This window comes from Trachinotus anak, unplaced genomic scaffold (genome assembly GCF_046630095.1).
Source record: "Trachinotus anak isolate AG129_WGS33_773 ecotype Australia unplaced genomic scaffold, CSIRO_AGI_Tana_v1 ptg000039l, whole genome shotgun sequence".
NCBI lineage: Eukaryota > Metazoa > Chordata > Actinopteri > Carangiformes > Carangidae > Trachinotus > Trachinotus anak.
Window position 1 is genome coordinate 3,325,992 of NW_027273890.1, and position 16,425 is coordinate 3,342,416.

At 43.0% G+C, this 16,425-nt stretch overlaps 1 protein-coding gene across 11 annotated transcripts in view; it reads right to left on the reverse strand.

The window, feature by feature from the left end:
- The window catches only part of tns1b (tensin 1b), a 161,797-nt gene that overhangs the window by 78,698 nt on the left and 66,674 nt on the right, over positions 1-16,425 (reverse strand). The window contains exon 1 of one of the 11 annotated variants that reach the window (XM_071472734.1): positions 9,915-10,560. The exons of the other annotated variants lie outside the window; for them this stretch is intronic. Coding sequence (XP_071328835.1) covers positions 9,915-9,935 — 21 coding nt within the window. The 5' untranslated portion in view covers positions 9,936-10,560. Of the gene's footprint in view, positions 1-9,914; positions 10,561-16,425 lie in introns of those variants that run through there. 11 annotated transcript variants of the gene reach the window in all.

Sequence of the window (16,425 nt, forward strand, 5' to 3'; positions counted from 1 at the left end):
AGCGGGTCCAGATGGCCCGGGCTAAGGGCTGTGAATGGTTGTGACATCACAAAGTTACAGAAGTCCTGACAGCTCGTTTTAAGGCTGTGGACTTTTGCAGTATTAATACAGAACCTTGACCTGCTTTATAATCAAAAGTGACATGGAAATCTGACTTTCTACAATATGGGACCTTTAGTGCATGTAAGAGTATTTTGAAGCTATCACAGGATAAGATCAGAACAAACCTTTAACATCAAATACTTAAATCTACATTTTGTGAATCAAGTGTGAAAACAACCTATAAAACTAATGGATGAAATGGACACAATGAATCCAACAAATGAATCCTGTTTGAATTTAGATGAAAACCTACACAAAGCCTTTGTCCGTGTTCTGCCGTGCGTGGGGAGGAGGCCTGGCCCAGAGTGTGTGTTGATGCTATCGAGAGTATTCAAATGAGTGTAATATAATAAAGGATAATTGTGTTGCTGCATTCCGTACATGCTTGTGTTAACAGCATTAAACAAGGGCCTATTTCCTACGGACAAAAGTCCATGTCAGACGTCTCTGGCTTGTAGGACAGCGTTCACATGCGGTCTGCTTCCTGTTAGCTCCTGACACACTCCAGACACAGTCACGTTATGTAACTGATGTCAACCTCCCGGGTCTGAATATGTTAATAATCCTCACTAATGACGTGACCGGCGCAGGGCCTTAAATAAATGATGAATTGAGCCATTATTTGGGTAAACAAGCTACACTCAAATCTCTGCTATGCTCATGTCTACAAATCTCAGATCTAATGTAGGAAAATCAGAGTGCAGAGTGATAAATCACTGCAGAAAAAGGCAGATTCCAGCTTTACTCCAAGCAGTGAAACGACTGTAATGTGGGGTAGCTTGGACAAGAGCAAAAAACTTTCCCCAGCCCTCTGCGCTGGCATACTCACACACGGCTGCCCTGAAAGCTTTTATGTTTATCCAGATCTTTGCATCAGGCACATCCCAGCAGAACTATTCAGTGTGCAAATTCAATTTGTGAGGCATAACCAGTAACAGAAGGCTTTCTGCGGCCGTGATGGTGGAGTGTGCCAGAGTGCCGGGCCGTATGGGTTTACTGGGATATTATCAAAGCAGAAAGGAATGATGGGAGAGCTTCGGTCCAAGTGCCCATGCCCCATCACATCTGCTTCTCCATCTATAATCGCTGATTTACTACAATTTCGATGCACTTACTGAATGTATACTGAATGATTATTTACTAGTCCACGGTAATTTTGTCTTCTCTACCTCTTCTCCTCCGACCTCTCTACATCTAAGTCTTTTCCTTTTCTTTTGTTTCTCTCCAGCTTCTGTTTTTCTCCGGGGGAAGTTGTGGAAAATCACAGATTTATTGAGCAGACTGGACAACGGGACGTATACCCGACTGAGCGTCTCTACACCGCTGATTAATGTTTCATAGCAAAAGAAAAACTTCAGGAATGGAACAGCACATGTTTGTGTCTTGTTTCTTTTTTATCTTTATCTTAGCACACGCTGCAGTTAGTATGAATATACAAATTCTTAGCACTGAAAAGATGATGAAAATCGATGAATCAGTTTGTCAATCGACAAAAAGGAAGGCTTTGTGCATTTCTCTGTGGACTCAGTGCTGCTTTATAATAAAAAAAAAAACATAAATCTCACCATGTACAATATGGGATCTTTAAAACGTGTAATGGACTTTTTTTTGTTCTGCATGGTTATTGATTAACCCAAAAATAAATAAATTACTGACAGCTTATTTGATCATGAAAAAACTGTTGGTGGCAGCCCTATTGTACAATGTGAGTGTCAGCACCACCAATGTGTGCTCCTGTACAGTATGTATACAGTGCAGTCAATTAAAGCGTCATGGAGCAAGTTTGCATGTGTTTACACTTGATAAAGATCGACGTCACTGCAGGGGCATATAACCAAACAGAGATAAATCTGTGACAGATCAAATACATACAAAGACAAACAATATAATCATGAATGCATAATGTCTGCCTGTGTATAAACAACTTGGACGCCCGAGGGATCCAACCGACTCCGTATGTCCCTGCCATGTTTCTTCTCCACGGCCGGGACTCAAAGTGGCCTTCAGCCGAGCGGAGCGCCTGTTCATTCTCACCCCGTCTTTGTTGGACGGGACTGACGGCGTGGAGAGGGGAGAAGCTACGGCTTGTTTCTTTTGTTCCACAGTTACAGCGGGGGTCACGTTCCCTTCCCAGGCTCTTTCAGCCGAGAGCCGGTATTTACCAGCACGCTGATTTACACATTTATCATGGCTCTCACTGTCTGGCACCAGGCCAAGTGGTGGAGAATGAGGAGGGAGGGAGAAGGCAGTCATGAAGAATCAGAGTTGAGGAGGGGGCTGCATGTCCTTTGGCATCTATAGCGAATGTCCCCTGTTTAAAGAGCTGGTTGCATTTCCCGTCATACAAGACTCTTACCTGCAGAGCTATTTCTTGATGGTAAGCAACTCAATTTATCCAAATCCTGGACTCAGTGCTGAAGCAAAACTTCAACATTTCAGGAAATGTGCTTGTTTGCAGTCTTACCCAGAGTCAGATGAAAAGATCAATACCAGTTTGGTCGATCTCTGTGCACACACTACAGTACAATACAGTACAGTACAGTACAGTTTAGTACAGTACAGTACAGGACAGGACAGGGAAATGTAAGCAAGGTGTTTTGTCTTCCTTAGCTCACAGACAAGAAGCCAGGAGGAGCTTAACTCTCTGTCAAAAGTGAAAACCTGGCTCTCAGCTTCCTCCCATTTTGTATCTTAGTGACAATGTTCACATGAAAACATTTTTCCACATGATGTCATTGGACAGCTGCTCTCTCACAGGAGATGTCGGGAACCAGTGTAAAGACATGCACAGATCAGCTGAACAAGCCACATGAGAAGGACTAAGACTCGAATGAGAAAGGGTTGCAGGCATGACTGTGAACTGGGAGAAGTGGGGGCATCAGGGAAAACAGTAAAGATCCCCTGCAGACATGATTTGAGACATACAGTTGAATAAGACTAGAATAATAATTGGTGTCTGATACAGTTTTTCCACAAGTCCATTGATGCCTCAAAAGTGTTCATATATATACACACATTTAAATTACATCTAATTACATCTACTGCTCCCTTCATTGCAAAATGTGCCAGTATGAGGGGCTATTGGGGCCCCTTTTCCCCAAGGGGGCCCCGAGCATTTGCCTGGTTTGCCTCTCCTGGCGGTGCACCTCTGACCACTAATATGTGACATGAATTTTAATCTAATATATAAACATTGCTCATTTTATAAAACATTTAACTGCTGGGAACAAATATCTCTAACTTCACTGAGAAGTCCACTGAGACTTCAAGTTTCCACATCGCACTTGTGCAAGTTGCTTATTGCACCACAACTGGCTCCAAACTGAGCGTGATCACAAAATCCTACTTATGCTTTTACATTTACGAAACATCTGCGGATGAATGTGAAAACAGCCTCCTACTGTCAAACTCTGCATGTACGTCACTCTGCACAGTGAAGCTCAAACATCTGAGTAACCATAAGCAAAACACATTTTTGAGTAAAGGGGGACTTTAAAGTTGATTCTCTCCTTAAACCACAGAACTGACTGCAGGATTAGAAACTAGTCCCAAAAAATGATTGAAAATCTTGATGTATGTCTTTCACTCTAATCTTAAATACACAGGGAAATAACCACATAATATCATATTGTAGTTATTACAGTTATTGTGGTGACTGCACACTAATATTTACCATGGTAAAGTGCAGGATTTGCCACAGTCTTAACCATAATCGTACATCACTGTTATTCTGAGGCGTACTGTTCTATTGAGAACAGATAAAAGACATAGGATGTAGATGTTCACCCCAAGGTCTGAAGCTTTCAGTGGTCATCCTCACCGGGTATTATAGGTGTAACATGCTCAAATCCATGACAACTGGGCAACTCTAGCTGCTAATGAAAATCATGTGATGTGATTGAAAGCTCCAGAACAGCTACTAAATATGAGACTGTTTCATCAGCTGCTGTTTCCAAAATCAAGAACTTTCAGTCTCAAACTGGGTGCAGGCTGTGATATGTTTGCCACGTCTGTTTTAATGTATATTTTGCAGGAGCATTTGCTTTAATAACTTTAATAACTATAATAACCTCGCGTGAGGAGCATCTGAATCCTGGAGGGCAGGGGGGTGTTGTCTTGGGGGGAAATCGGACAAGCTGAGGCAAACCTCTGCACAGAGTCGACCATGCCGGCGTTCAGCACACCACAACAAGATGAGCTGTTAAGATGTTGCAGGTTTGGGTTTCGCTTTTAATCCTGTCAAAGTCTCTCGCTGCCTTTCTCATCTATCTCTCTCACAACTCCTGTGCTGTTTTGTACACAATCATCCAACATGTTTTGACATTCAATGTGCATTTGAATATTGATCGGTTCACAGATCTGCATAACCGGAGTGCTGCAAGTATTAATCACAGCTGTGCTGTGTTTCCAGCACAAATATTATGGTAATAAATATTAATGATATGTCTAGGAAGGCAAAAGCAGCGCTGCCAATAGCAGGTCATGAACAAGCTGAGAGAAACTGCTGTGGACATTAAATTTTGATTTACAGCATTTACACACTTGAAATAAGGCTAAAATATCAAACAGAGAATAACACAAGTTATAGAAATAATAAATATGTTTTTATGTACATCCCGACTGCCAACTATTACACAAGAGCCTGTGAAATAGGTGAAATATTACATTATAAAGTAAGAAAAGGGTAAAAAGAGAATTATTAATGCTGTATACAGATGCAATTCAGGGCCAGACTAGCATGTCCCCATCTTTTAACATGCCAGCCTTTGAGTCTGAGCTGCTTGGATAGATCCAGGAACCTGGCACCGATGTTTCCTGCCTTTCTGTTCGAGACCAAGCCCCTTTCCCCATCAATCAGCCGTGAAAAGCAAACAACAATATGAAGGCCTTCTGGCACAACTGAGGAAACAGGTCTGCTTTCTATAAACATTCCTCTGAGAGACATGAAGGCTTGATAAGAAGAAAAAAAAAAAAAAAAAAAGGAAAACAACCTCTCCACCCTCCCAGTTGACTGCTGGCACAGCCACACACACACACACACACACACACACACACACACACACACACACACACACACAGGGCACATACTTCACGTAGTGTTCACTTGGATGCCCAGTCATATGGAAACAAACTGTAGTTTCAGTGATGTTTTGCACTGACTAAATGAATGTGGATCAAAGCTAAAACATTTTCATGTTTCACATCATAGTCTGAAAGCTGCTGTTTTATCAGGTGAGGTAGACATTTTGGAGATTTACTATACTAAGTCTCGAGGAGCATTTCAGTGGTGATGTTTTTAGCAGGAGTAAAAACACCAGCAGCTTTTTTTCTTACTAATTCTACTCAGCCACTTCCAGAAGCAAAGATCTACAGTTTGTCCATCTGATTCTGGAGAACAGTACTGCTGCACTTGATTCTTCCCCTCTACCTCGAGTCTCAGCGAAGGCATCTGAGGGCATCAAAAGCTGAATAAATGTATAGATCTGCAACTTCTAAACATCTACCTCCACCACAGCATCATGACTTCTACCACAGCTATAACATGGGGTAAGGAGAGTGTGCAGGGACAGTTTGGAAACTGGTGGGGCGGCCATCTTGATGTTGCCAAACAAAATGACGAACAACAGGATTTGGTGAGCAAAAAAGTAAAGCCACTTGTCAAAGAAAGAAGCCACGTTGCAGAAAGCCGGACATTTTTTTTTCCCTCTTTCCCAATAAGTTTGTTGTCTTTGAAACTGGAAACGCTGTTTAAGAAAGGGCCATTATACCAGGCCTCAAGCTTGATTGCATGGAGTCATTTAAAAGATTAGCCATCATTAAATGTTTCACTATAATATCCCCTTTTTAGGGGTATTATAAGAAGTCCCTCTATTTAAGGGGTATTAGACTGTGAGGGTCTGCAGAGAGCTTTCGTCTGAGCGTGCTGGCACCAGCAATAACCAAAGGCCAGAGATGGGAGAAACAAGGATTGTGGGCATATACATTCACTTAGAGTTGAGGCTTTCTTGAGTAGAGACCAACAAATCAAAGTGACCTCAGGCGTCTGGAAAACAAACCTGATTTGATGCACAATTCTGGTCAAAAGGAAACATCAGCTTGAGTTGTATCACAAAAATAAAACCAAACAATAAAACTGAAAACATGACGTCGGCTCTGAGTGGATGAACGGGCATGACGTGCTCCAGGTTGGTGGGCCTTCTCATGCCTCACAGTACAAAGTTGTTACAGCCTCAGAGCAGTAAATCCTGAAGGGGTCCACTGTTCATTTTAACAGCAACATTAGTCTCCGGATATGTTCCTTCGTACACTCTTTAAACGCCTTCCTCTGGGCCTATGACAGCAGTTTCTCACGTGTGCCAGACGACCTGCTAACTAACTGCCATAAGTGAAACATTATATGATGCCCTTGAAAAATGTGAAGCTTTTATTGTGCACTCATTGGATGCCATTAATTATACTAAAAGCCAAAGTGTACAGCATGATGCCTCAGTACAGCTACAGATTATTTATGTTGCTAATGTATTGCAGGTCCGCAGTATCTGCCAACTCTGAGTCCAGAGGACAAAAGGATTAAATAAATCGCTGTGCCCACATTAAAGTTCTGCAGAGTGTTTTGTGAGCGTATTACAACAGAGAGGATGTTTTGTGCCATGTATTGATTTAGCCCACACTGTATATGCAAACTTTATACTGTACTTGGGCATAACATTGAACAAATGATATATGGCTTATATCACAATGTATCTTCATGCCCTTCAATCAAGGACCAATGCCAAGTTCTCTATCTATCTAACAAAACTTCCAGTTCCATAACAGACATTTTTAAAGGTCCCATATAGTCTAAAGGTAGATGTCCATGTGTTTGTGATTATAAAGTAGGTCTAGGTTCTGTATTAATACTGTGAAAGTATCAAAGCCTCAGTTCACAGAGAAATGCACACAGCCTGTATTCAGAAACTGAGCCTTAAAACCAGCCGTCAGGACTTCTGGAACTTTGTGATGTCACAACAAAGCAGTCACTGCCCTCAGCCATGCCCCAAGCCCTGCCCACCTGGACCCACCATCCAACCTTGCAGGATTTGGTTTCTCTGAGTATTTACCTGAAATCTGCTATATTTTTATTCAATCTCTCAGAAAACAGTCAGCCAATCAGAAAATAGGCTGTGAGCCTCTCTTCTGATTGGCTCACAGACCTGTTGTTGCTGGAGCTCCAGAGAGAAGCCTGAGAGAGGAGAGATGTAAAACTACACTGAGATGATTTTTGTGTCTCCAAACAAAAACCTCTTCTTATGGATATCAACACTTCAGATAAAACACAGGAGAAGTGTAAAATATGGGACCTTTAAATATCATTTAGTAAAATCTGATTTTAAAAACAGAGTTAAACAAGAGGTTAAGCTGAGCCTGTAAAGCCTGACACACATACAAGGAAGGATTACATCAGCAGACGAGCATGACAATTCATGCTGGTGGTTTTTATGGTCCATGGACCACTGCCGTATCCCTAATCCCAGAATCACTCACACACACACACACACACACACACACACACACACACACACAGAGTCATTCAACAGACACATTCCCAAACTTCCCAGTCCTTCCTTCTTGCCTGTCTTGGCTTCAGTGTGGCTGACTGTGTCTGTGGTTAAGCATCTATCACGACCTGCCTGAAGGAGGGACAGGGGGTTGAGCGGAGCGCTGCCTCCCCCGGCAGACAGTAATGATGAAAAATGTCTCCTCTGAAATCCAGTCCGGCTCGGGCAGTGGATGTACGCCATTCCCACACCACCAGGAGTCATGGGTAATGCTGCTGCCCAGGCGGGACAGTGCTGTGTTACATTTACGTTGGCTAAGGAATGCTTCCGAGGAATTCCGGGATGCAGTGAGGGACTGTGCACGGGGAGCGGATCTGTCACACAGCGAACAGGAACCGGCTCTGGGTCACACATGAAACTAGTAACAAGCCTGATGTCAAACACTGTGGTTTTATATTCATATCCGGGACTTAGAATTTTTTAGGAAACAAAACTCAATGACATGATGTTGGCAGCATATTCTCAATGTAATCCGTATCCCCTGGTTACCACTGTGAAACACTTTGCCTCTTCGCTAAAGTGGCAACCAGAGACTGTCTTTACTTTGTAAGGCTGGTCACAGAGTCCCAGGCCCCCAGGGCCCAAAAGACCAAAGTGCAGTTTGTCAATTAATTGCTCATAATTTGATTAATTGCAATTTTGTGAAGGAATTTGCAGCACGGCAATTTATCAACTAAGATGGGTCATGCATTATTGCTAATCTTTTGGCTCTGCGGACTCTACTTGAAAGCAACAGGGTCCATAGAAAATGCACAGTGGGTGTGGGGTCACCTTTTCCTAACGGTTTAATTCGGTTGTGTAATTTCTGATGATTTGGCTCAGGGATTTGGTGGCAAATTCCCGCCACAGCCAATGGGACCTGCTTCTGCCTGCAGTTGAAATACAGTATATTAACACATTGATTAGAGGCATGTCTGAGCAGCTGAACACAGATTAACCCTTAACTCACAGAGAATAATGTGGTGCTGAAAAATTACAATTTAAAAAAATCCACTCAGACTCCAGACAGCCACACAGACGGGGCTGATGGGTGAAAACACAGCTGTGCACGGACAGACAGTGCTTCACAAATCTGTTTAAGAATATGTTCTATGTTTTCACACTATGCCCTCATTCTTGTTCTCCTCAATTTGAAGCAAATTGGAGGCAATTGTAACTCGCTCAGCTACGTGCCAAAAATTCCCAAAGTGCTGTCAGGATTTCTCACGCCTGGGGCGATGTTTTCTGGGCAACAACTTTTGCAAGGTCCTGTTGTGAAACACTGCGGCAGGACTCACACACACACATACACACACACACATACACACACATTCTCTCCACACATGCAGAACGTAAAATACTTTTGATAGATGATGGTAAGATATCACTTTCTACCACAAATGTTTGTTGGCAGTTTCTTTTTCAAAGTGTTTTGACCTCTGGGCCAGAAAGAAGAGAAGAGAAGAGAAGAGAAGAGAAGAGAAGAGAAGAGAAGAGAAGAGAAGAGAAGAGAAGAGAAGAGAAGAGAAGAGAAGAGAAGAGAGGAATGAAAACAAGAGGAGACATACGCCACCACTGTCATTCCAGCTATGACCATGGGCCACCAACCACATAACACAGTAAGCCAAGGAGACCACACACAGATGCAAGCACTGAAAACACAAGCAGTTCTTTATATTACACAAACAAATACAAAGTCTCCACTAATACAACAAACACACAATCTAATTTCTCCCTCTTACATGGACACTTACAGTACATACATTCCTGTCATCCCTACCAGCTACAGTGAACGCACAACAGAAGCAGCGCAGTGCTCTGTGCTTGCAGACGAACATACACTAAAACATGTCTGTTTTACAAATGCACATAAAAAGTGTGCATCTATCATATATATATATATATATATATATACATATGATAGATGCACATATGTGTGTGTGTGTGTGTGTGTGTGTGTGTCTATATATATATATATATAGACACACACACACACATATGCAAAACCAGAACACATTTGCTCACATACAGTAAAACCTCCCAACATGAACAGCACCTATGCCCCGACACATACACGCCTGGAAACACACACATCTGAGAGCACTTAGACCTCTCTGCTCCCTGCCAGTCAAGCAAATGCACAATGCAGCGGGTTTGCTGTGAAACAGAGAACAGTGCAGCCAACACTCGGGACAGCCGAGAGCTCAAACACCAGGCAGCAGCCACGCTCCTTACCTGAAACACTGCGGTGGCCATCCTGTGTCAGCGCGCCTGTGTATGTGTGTGTGTGTGTTGTTAGTTGTGTTTGTCGTTCTCTCTCTTTCACTCTTTGGTTTCTCTCTGTCCGGCTGTGTTTCAGTGCTGCATCGTCCTTTTCCCTCTTCCCCCCTCTGTGAAGCAGAGGTTTTCTCTGCGCTCCAACCAGATGGCTACAGCTAAATCCACTCACTGTTACCTTGGTGCAGCGCGGAGCTGGAGGAGTGTACAATGTGTGTGTGTCAGATAAAGCGAGAGAGAGAGAGAGAGAGAGAGAGAGAGAGAGAGTTGGTGTGTGTGTGTGTTTCAGGCTCCGAGCTAATAGGTCTGGCTAGTCTCTCCCTCTCTCACTCCTGCTCCAAGAAAACGAGCATAAAAATGTCTAAAGAGTCATCCCACAACTGGAAACGGCGCAGTGCAGCATTCAGCGCTGAATAAGCAGGCAAAGTCTGGCCACAGGCTATAGCTGTTTCCCTCTCGCTCGCTGCCTGGCTTTTCTCCTCCCTCTTGTTCAGTTCATTTTCACCCTCCTCCCAAATGGGGAGACACATGAGTAATGAGAAAAGAGAAAAAATATCGAAGTGAATTTCCCAGGAAGATCAGGGGGGGAACGGGACATGAGCTCAGGAAACAAAGGCACAGCTCTTTTCTTTCTCTGTCTCACTGTCTTTCAGTCTCTCTCTCTCTCTCACACGCACACACACACACACACACACACACACACAAACTCCTTCCTCGCAAGCTAATTCTTCATTCTCTCCTTGTTATCAGCTTCTCAAGTTACAGGTTAAATGTGAATCGCCCCCCCACCACCTCCGCCTTCTGTCTCGTTCCCTCTCTCACTGACTTTCTCTCTCTAACACACACACACACACACACACACACACACACACACACACTACAGCTGCAGGGAGAGAGAAAGTACCATGAATGAATCCATTGACTTCTGGCAACTCCAAAGTCAAACAGAGTCAGCAGCAGTGAGGAGATACACACTCATCAGTCACCGGCTCCCTGTGCTCGTCTCCCAACTCACCGCACAACTAAATCCTCTTCCAGTGATACCAGCAGTAAAACTCTGATGTGAGGAGATATGAATGTGAACTGAAGATTAAAAAATGCACAACATTGTACAGCACAATTCATTACAGGAAGCCTTTAAGTTGATTACTGTCTTTTTCTTTATTTAATGAACTAATCAATTAGGAATACCTATTGAGTTAATCATCACTTTCTTGCACTGCAGATTTCCCTCCCTCTAAACCTACAGCTATAACATATATAATATATATAGAAAATACTATTGATGATAGTGCTTTTGGAAATGTAAAAACACCTTTGCTTCGTGACCCTGTTTCTCAATTATCTAACTTCCAGACTCACACTTGTTATTTTGATGCTTTAACATGTTCACATTGTTTGCCAACATGCAGTGTGCTGTAAGTACCTGGATGCTGCACTCAAAAGGGTCCAGAAGTGAATGTAAACCGATGGACACCTCTCACCCTAAGCAGGCACTATCTACGTAGTGGTAGAAGAGGGACCACCAACATATTTTTAAACTCATGAAAACTGTGACATGTTGGCAGCTTAATACCATGTTGCATGACACATGGGACACACAGGAAAGTAAAATGTTTTGAAGTCAAGCAAGCAAAGCAGCGGTAATCAGGGTCACCTGTTGCGTTGAGTGCACAACAGCAGTGCTTGATTTGGAGCAACACCACCCTGTTTGTTGAAATTCATGCACTACACCAGTGAGTGTACTGTGTACACAGTGTACTACATGCGAGTGTACTGAGTGAAGTATCTGATTTGTGACGCAGCACATGAGTTTAGCGAGTTCCCACATGTAAGTGCCTTTTTTATTTCAATCAGCTTCCACATATCAAGACAATCAACTGTTCTGTTCTTGACAAATCCAAAAACTGAAATAGAAATTTCTCTCATTAGAGGGGATGATATCAAATGTTGTGGCCTGCAATCAAAAAGGTGCTTTGTGATGAATTCAATGTGCTGTGAATGAGTCTATAACCCCCCCCCCCCCCCCCCCAACCAAATCCAGCTTTGCTATTGTTATGTTTCATAACAGTGTAGAAACATGTATAACATTTAGCCATTTAGCTTTGAAAATATCCTCATCTACATGATCCCTATACTGAGTGCTGCAACGCAAAGGCATTAGAGCAGAGAGACGACTGACATCGTCCATGTTGGTGTAAAGAGTAAAGAGGCAGAAAAAACCCTACGACTGACAACAGGTTCATCACTGAGACTCCATTCAAAATGATTGGAATAGTCCTGCTGTAGAAGCCATACTGGAGTCACATCAGTCATCCTCTGGCTTGTCAGACACGAGACCTCTGAAACATTCAGTTTTGACAAAACTAGTGTTTGCTCCACAACGCTTCAGGCTGCTGCTGCTGCTGCTGCTGCTGCTGCTGGGAGCGACAGTGATGAAAGAACTGAGTCTGACTTAAAACAGGAAAGTGACAGAGCGTGAAACCCAAACAATTCACCGAAACCGCAGAGATGAGGAGAACTGCAGCGTCAGGCAAAGATTCTCTGTGGAATCGTCACTACAAACACCTTTCACATCATAGGTCGTGATGCCATCTATTGGAAATATATAATATTGATTAGAGCTTTAAAATATTGATTAGCTTTTATCTCACCTGGACTCCTGATGATAGTCAGGTAGCCCTACACAGCAGTAGTTCTCACAGACTAACTCACTGACATTTTAATTTGTTTCCATCACCTTACGCTTATCCGGTAGCAGACAAAGAGACATTACTGAGGAATGTTTGGTACAAATTTGTGGCACATTAACTATTCTGCCTCAACATGGAAAGAACTGGCCACAAGAAATGGCCACTGTGTTTGATGTTATTCTGCAGTAATGACATGGAAGGTGGTTGTAAAAGCAACACCTTCAGCTCAAAGTCGCGTTCACCAGATGTCGGCCCAGCAAGCGTTACTTAATCCACTATTAATGACAAGGGCAAAGGAAGGAAGGGAGGACTGGCAGAGACGCGACATGTGGTTTACGGTAACAAAACAACACACTTGTTTATGTGAGGTGCACACGTTTAATGTCGGGAGCAGCCTTAAGCGTGGGAGGTGGGAATTCCCCTCGTTCCTTGGTGTCTGTGTTTGTCCATGTGGGTATAAGTTACTGTACTTGGAGCTTTGTGCAGCCAAACTTGCTGCAATGAAATTACGCAAACCAACAGATGCATCTCTGTATGTTAAGGAGTGTAAAGCATGGGAAAGTTATCTTGTTGCTTTTAAGGCTAATATGTTCCTCTTAGTCTCGTCTGTTTCCTGCGTCCAGGCTTTTATTAGGATCATGACCCCGTGACTGCTGTCTGTAACCAAACTAACACTGTCAGAGACGACCGTCAGACGGCCAAACCACAGTTTTTTACTTTTACTGCTCATTTAGTTCTTGTAAGGCCACGGATTATTAACGTGATCTTGAGAAAGACATAATTTATTAAGTTAGATCACTAAATTGTTAACAGGTCTCTCTTTCACTCAGACATCAACATAAATGCTTCCTGTGCAGGACTGGACAAACGCACCCACGTGTTGTCACCATTATTCAATTTGACTTTTTCGAACTGGAAAATCCCGGTAGCTCTTCCAGAAGATTCGAGGGATAAGCAAAGAAGAGCGAACCAGAGATCAAAAGCTCTATGCTTTGGATGAGAATGAGAATGAAAGGGAAAGAAAGTGATGAAGACCAGAGGAAGAAAAAACAAGGAGAGAGAGAGAGAGCTGTCTGGGTGAGGTCCAGTTTCACGAGTCTGACTCAGGCTTTCCCAAGAAACAGCAGAGCCGAGCAGATCGCTGTCCCCCATCACCAACGCCCATGCAGCGTGCACACCAGACTTTACATGGACTCTTCTCCTGGACGGTCGTGATTAGGCAGCAGATGCTCAGGCACAGTGGAAGCAGGCAAGGGACGGAAAAGGTGTCACTGTGAATTAAAGGTCTGGAGATATACAGTATGGGTGGGGAGCCTGAACAAGAAAAGCCTCCAAACTCCCTCCAGTGTTTGATGAGGAGGTGAGAAAGGTATTCCTCCAACAGCTGCTGCAGCAGTCAGAGAGAGTTAGTGATGCCGGAAAAGAGGGAGCACGCTCTGCAACTGCTCCAAAAAAAAAAAATCAAAGGTATGAAAACAAGTTTTGTGGGGCAATGAATTTCAATGTCATGTAATTTATGCAGCTCTACAAAGTCCCGCCCCCTCACTTATTTCTTCCATCACTGTCTCCTGCATACACTTGGCCCATTGTTGTCATTCTTTCCAGCAGCTCTTGATTACTCCATCATGTTAAAGGCTGGGGCGTTCCTGTTTGTTTTCTCCGCTGTATCTATGCACATGTCGCTACCATGCAGTTACTAAATACATGGCCACGAGCCACTGCTCCTTCTGCAAGCCATTTGCTCATACACAGAAAACAGGGAGAGCTGACAGGAGATTGTTCTTCGGATTGGTGTTTTGGAAGTTAGGAGGCTTAAAGTCAAAGCTGCACAATCAATATTTTTATGTCAGCAATGGAAGGTGAAAGATGTCACAAGAGCATTTTAGCATCTTTCAGCTCCTTGTTTTTTTTTACCATCCACAAGTTGACTGTTTTGGTTCAGGCTACATCCACACTGCATCGCTTTCATTTTAAAACTGCATTTTTAAATGAAAATGCTCTGTTTTAGCTCCATATCAGAACAATCTCCAACCATACTTACACACCTGGAGCAGTGTTGACGCCAGGAGTTAATGTAGTAAAAGAGATGCATTGTAAAACTAAACTGTAGCAGTGTGGATGTAGCCTCAGTGTCACTGCCATCAACCCCAGGTGGCCAGAAACAGGATTCCTTTTGCTCTGTGTTTTCCAGATGTGTAAACAGGCGAATGTTTGCTAATATATTAGCCATAGCAACTTCATGAGGTGATAACATGTTAATGTTGTGTTTAGAGCTCGTTCAAGAAGCAATTAATGCAGGTTTATATTTGTCTCAGTGTTCTCCCAGGACGGCATCACCTGCAGCAGCTCAACATATCTCTGCATAAGATGTAATCAACTGCTAATGTTTAGAATCAGCCAAGTGTCCTCGTTATATAAAACGAACTGAAAATCCTAGAAACCGAAGCTTCACTTCTGATTCAGTAGGAGTGATCAAATCAGAGGCCGTATGATTTATCCCGTGCTCGACTTGTTGTGTTCCTGTAAACGTTTGCTGTCATAAGGAGAAGGGCAGAGCAGGGAGCATGTGTTCTGTCCTGTGACTGCTAATTCAATTAGCCTCAGAGCTGTTGGCTGGCTCTGGCTCTCTGTGTGATGAGACTGGGAGCCGCTCACTTGAAGATACAATACATACAAATACTGTGGCGAAGAGCCAGGTAAACATTTTGATTATGACCCCACCCCATCCATTTCATGTTTGCCCTCACTTGTTCCCTCTGTCATGTCCTTCACAGTCATATGACTCTGACATGCCTTTTTGTATGTTTTCTTAACAGGAGCCCCCCCCCCACTCCCCATCCTACTGTAACTCCCATTTCTCACTCTCTGCAGGGCCACATCGAACAGGAAGGAAGCTGTTAGCGCTGTCGCCGTTTCAAGAACACGCCGACATCTTTGAAACTTCACTTGAGGTTATGTAATGCCTCCTGTTTTTAAAGTAAAAGAACGACGTGTTGCATCCCTCTGTTAATGGATAGTTTCACTCTTTGGTGTGAATTATTTATGGGGAAGTTTTATTAAGTCCCTGATTGACTACACATTAAAACTTGTATTAATTATTAAGTACAAAGGTAGTCTGCAGCAGCAGGAGTGGAATGACACTTAAAAACAGTGGTTCTCAAACTTTTTCACATCAAGGACCTTTATACTGACACAAGTCAGACCCCAGACCCCCATCTGATAAAATTTTAAATGTTTTATTCCAGAAAGAGTCCAGAAACCCATGACCAAAACAGTCACACATTCTGTCACTGTGTTACTTATAGATGGAATTATTATGAAAATAAATGATTCCCCTTTTTGCTAGGGACCCCCAGGAACCCCCTCAAGGACCCCTGAGGGTCTCTGGACCCCACTTTGAGAACCACTGCTTTAAAACACATTAGAGATGTTTTTTAAGCACTTAAGCCAAATATATATAAATTAGTCTTACAAAGCTTTGAGAAATAAACTGAAAATGAACTTAGTCTGATGTAGAGACGCATCAGCATTCAACAGGAATTACTGTAGAGAACGAATCCAACAACCTGACAGCAGGTATTCAATCTGCCAGTGTCAGCAAAAACTGAAATCCCTAATGCCTGCTCTCGCCAAAACTACAGCGCTATGATATCTATGTGATCATGAAAGAGCTGGTGCTCTGCAGCTTCCAGTTCCACTCTGTATGATAAATTAGCCCTGTAGCAATGTGTGGTATCTGAAGGAAGTCACTGGAACAGAGGATGTGGTTAATCATG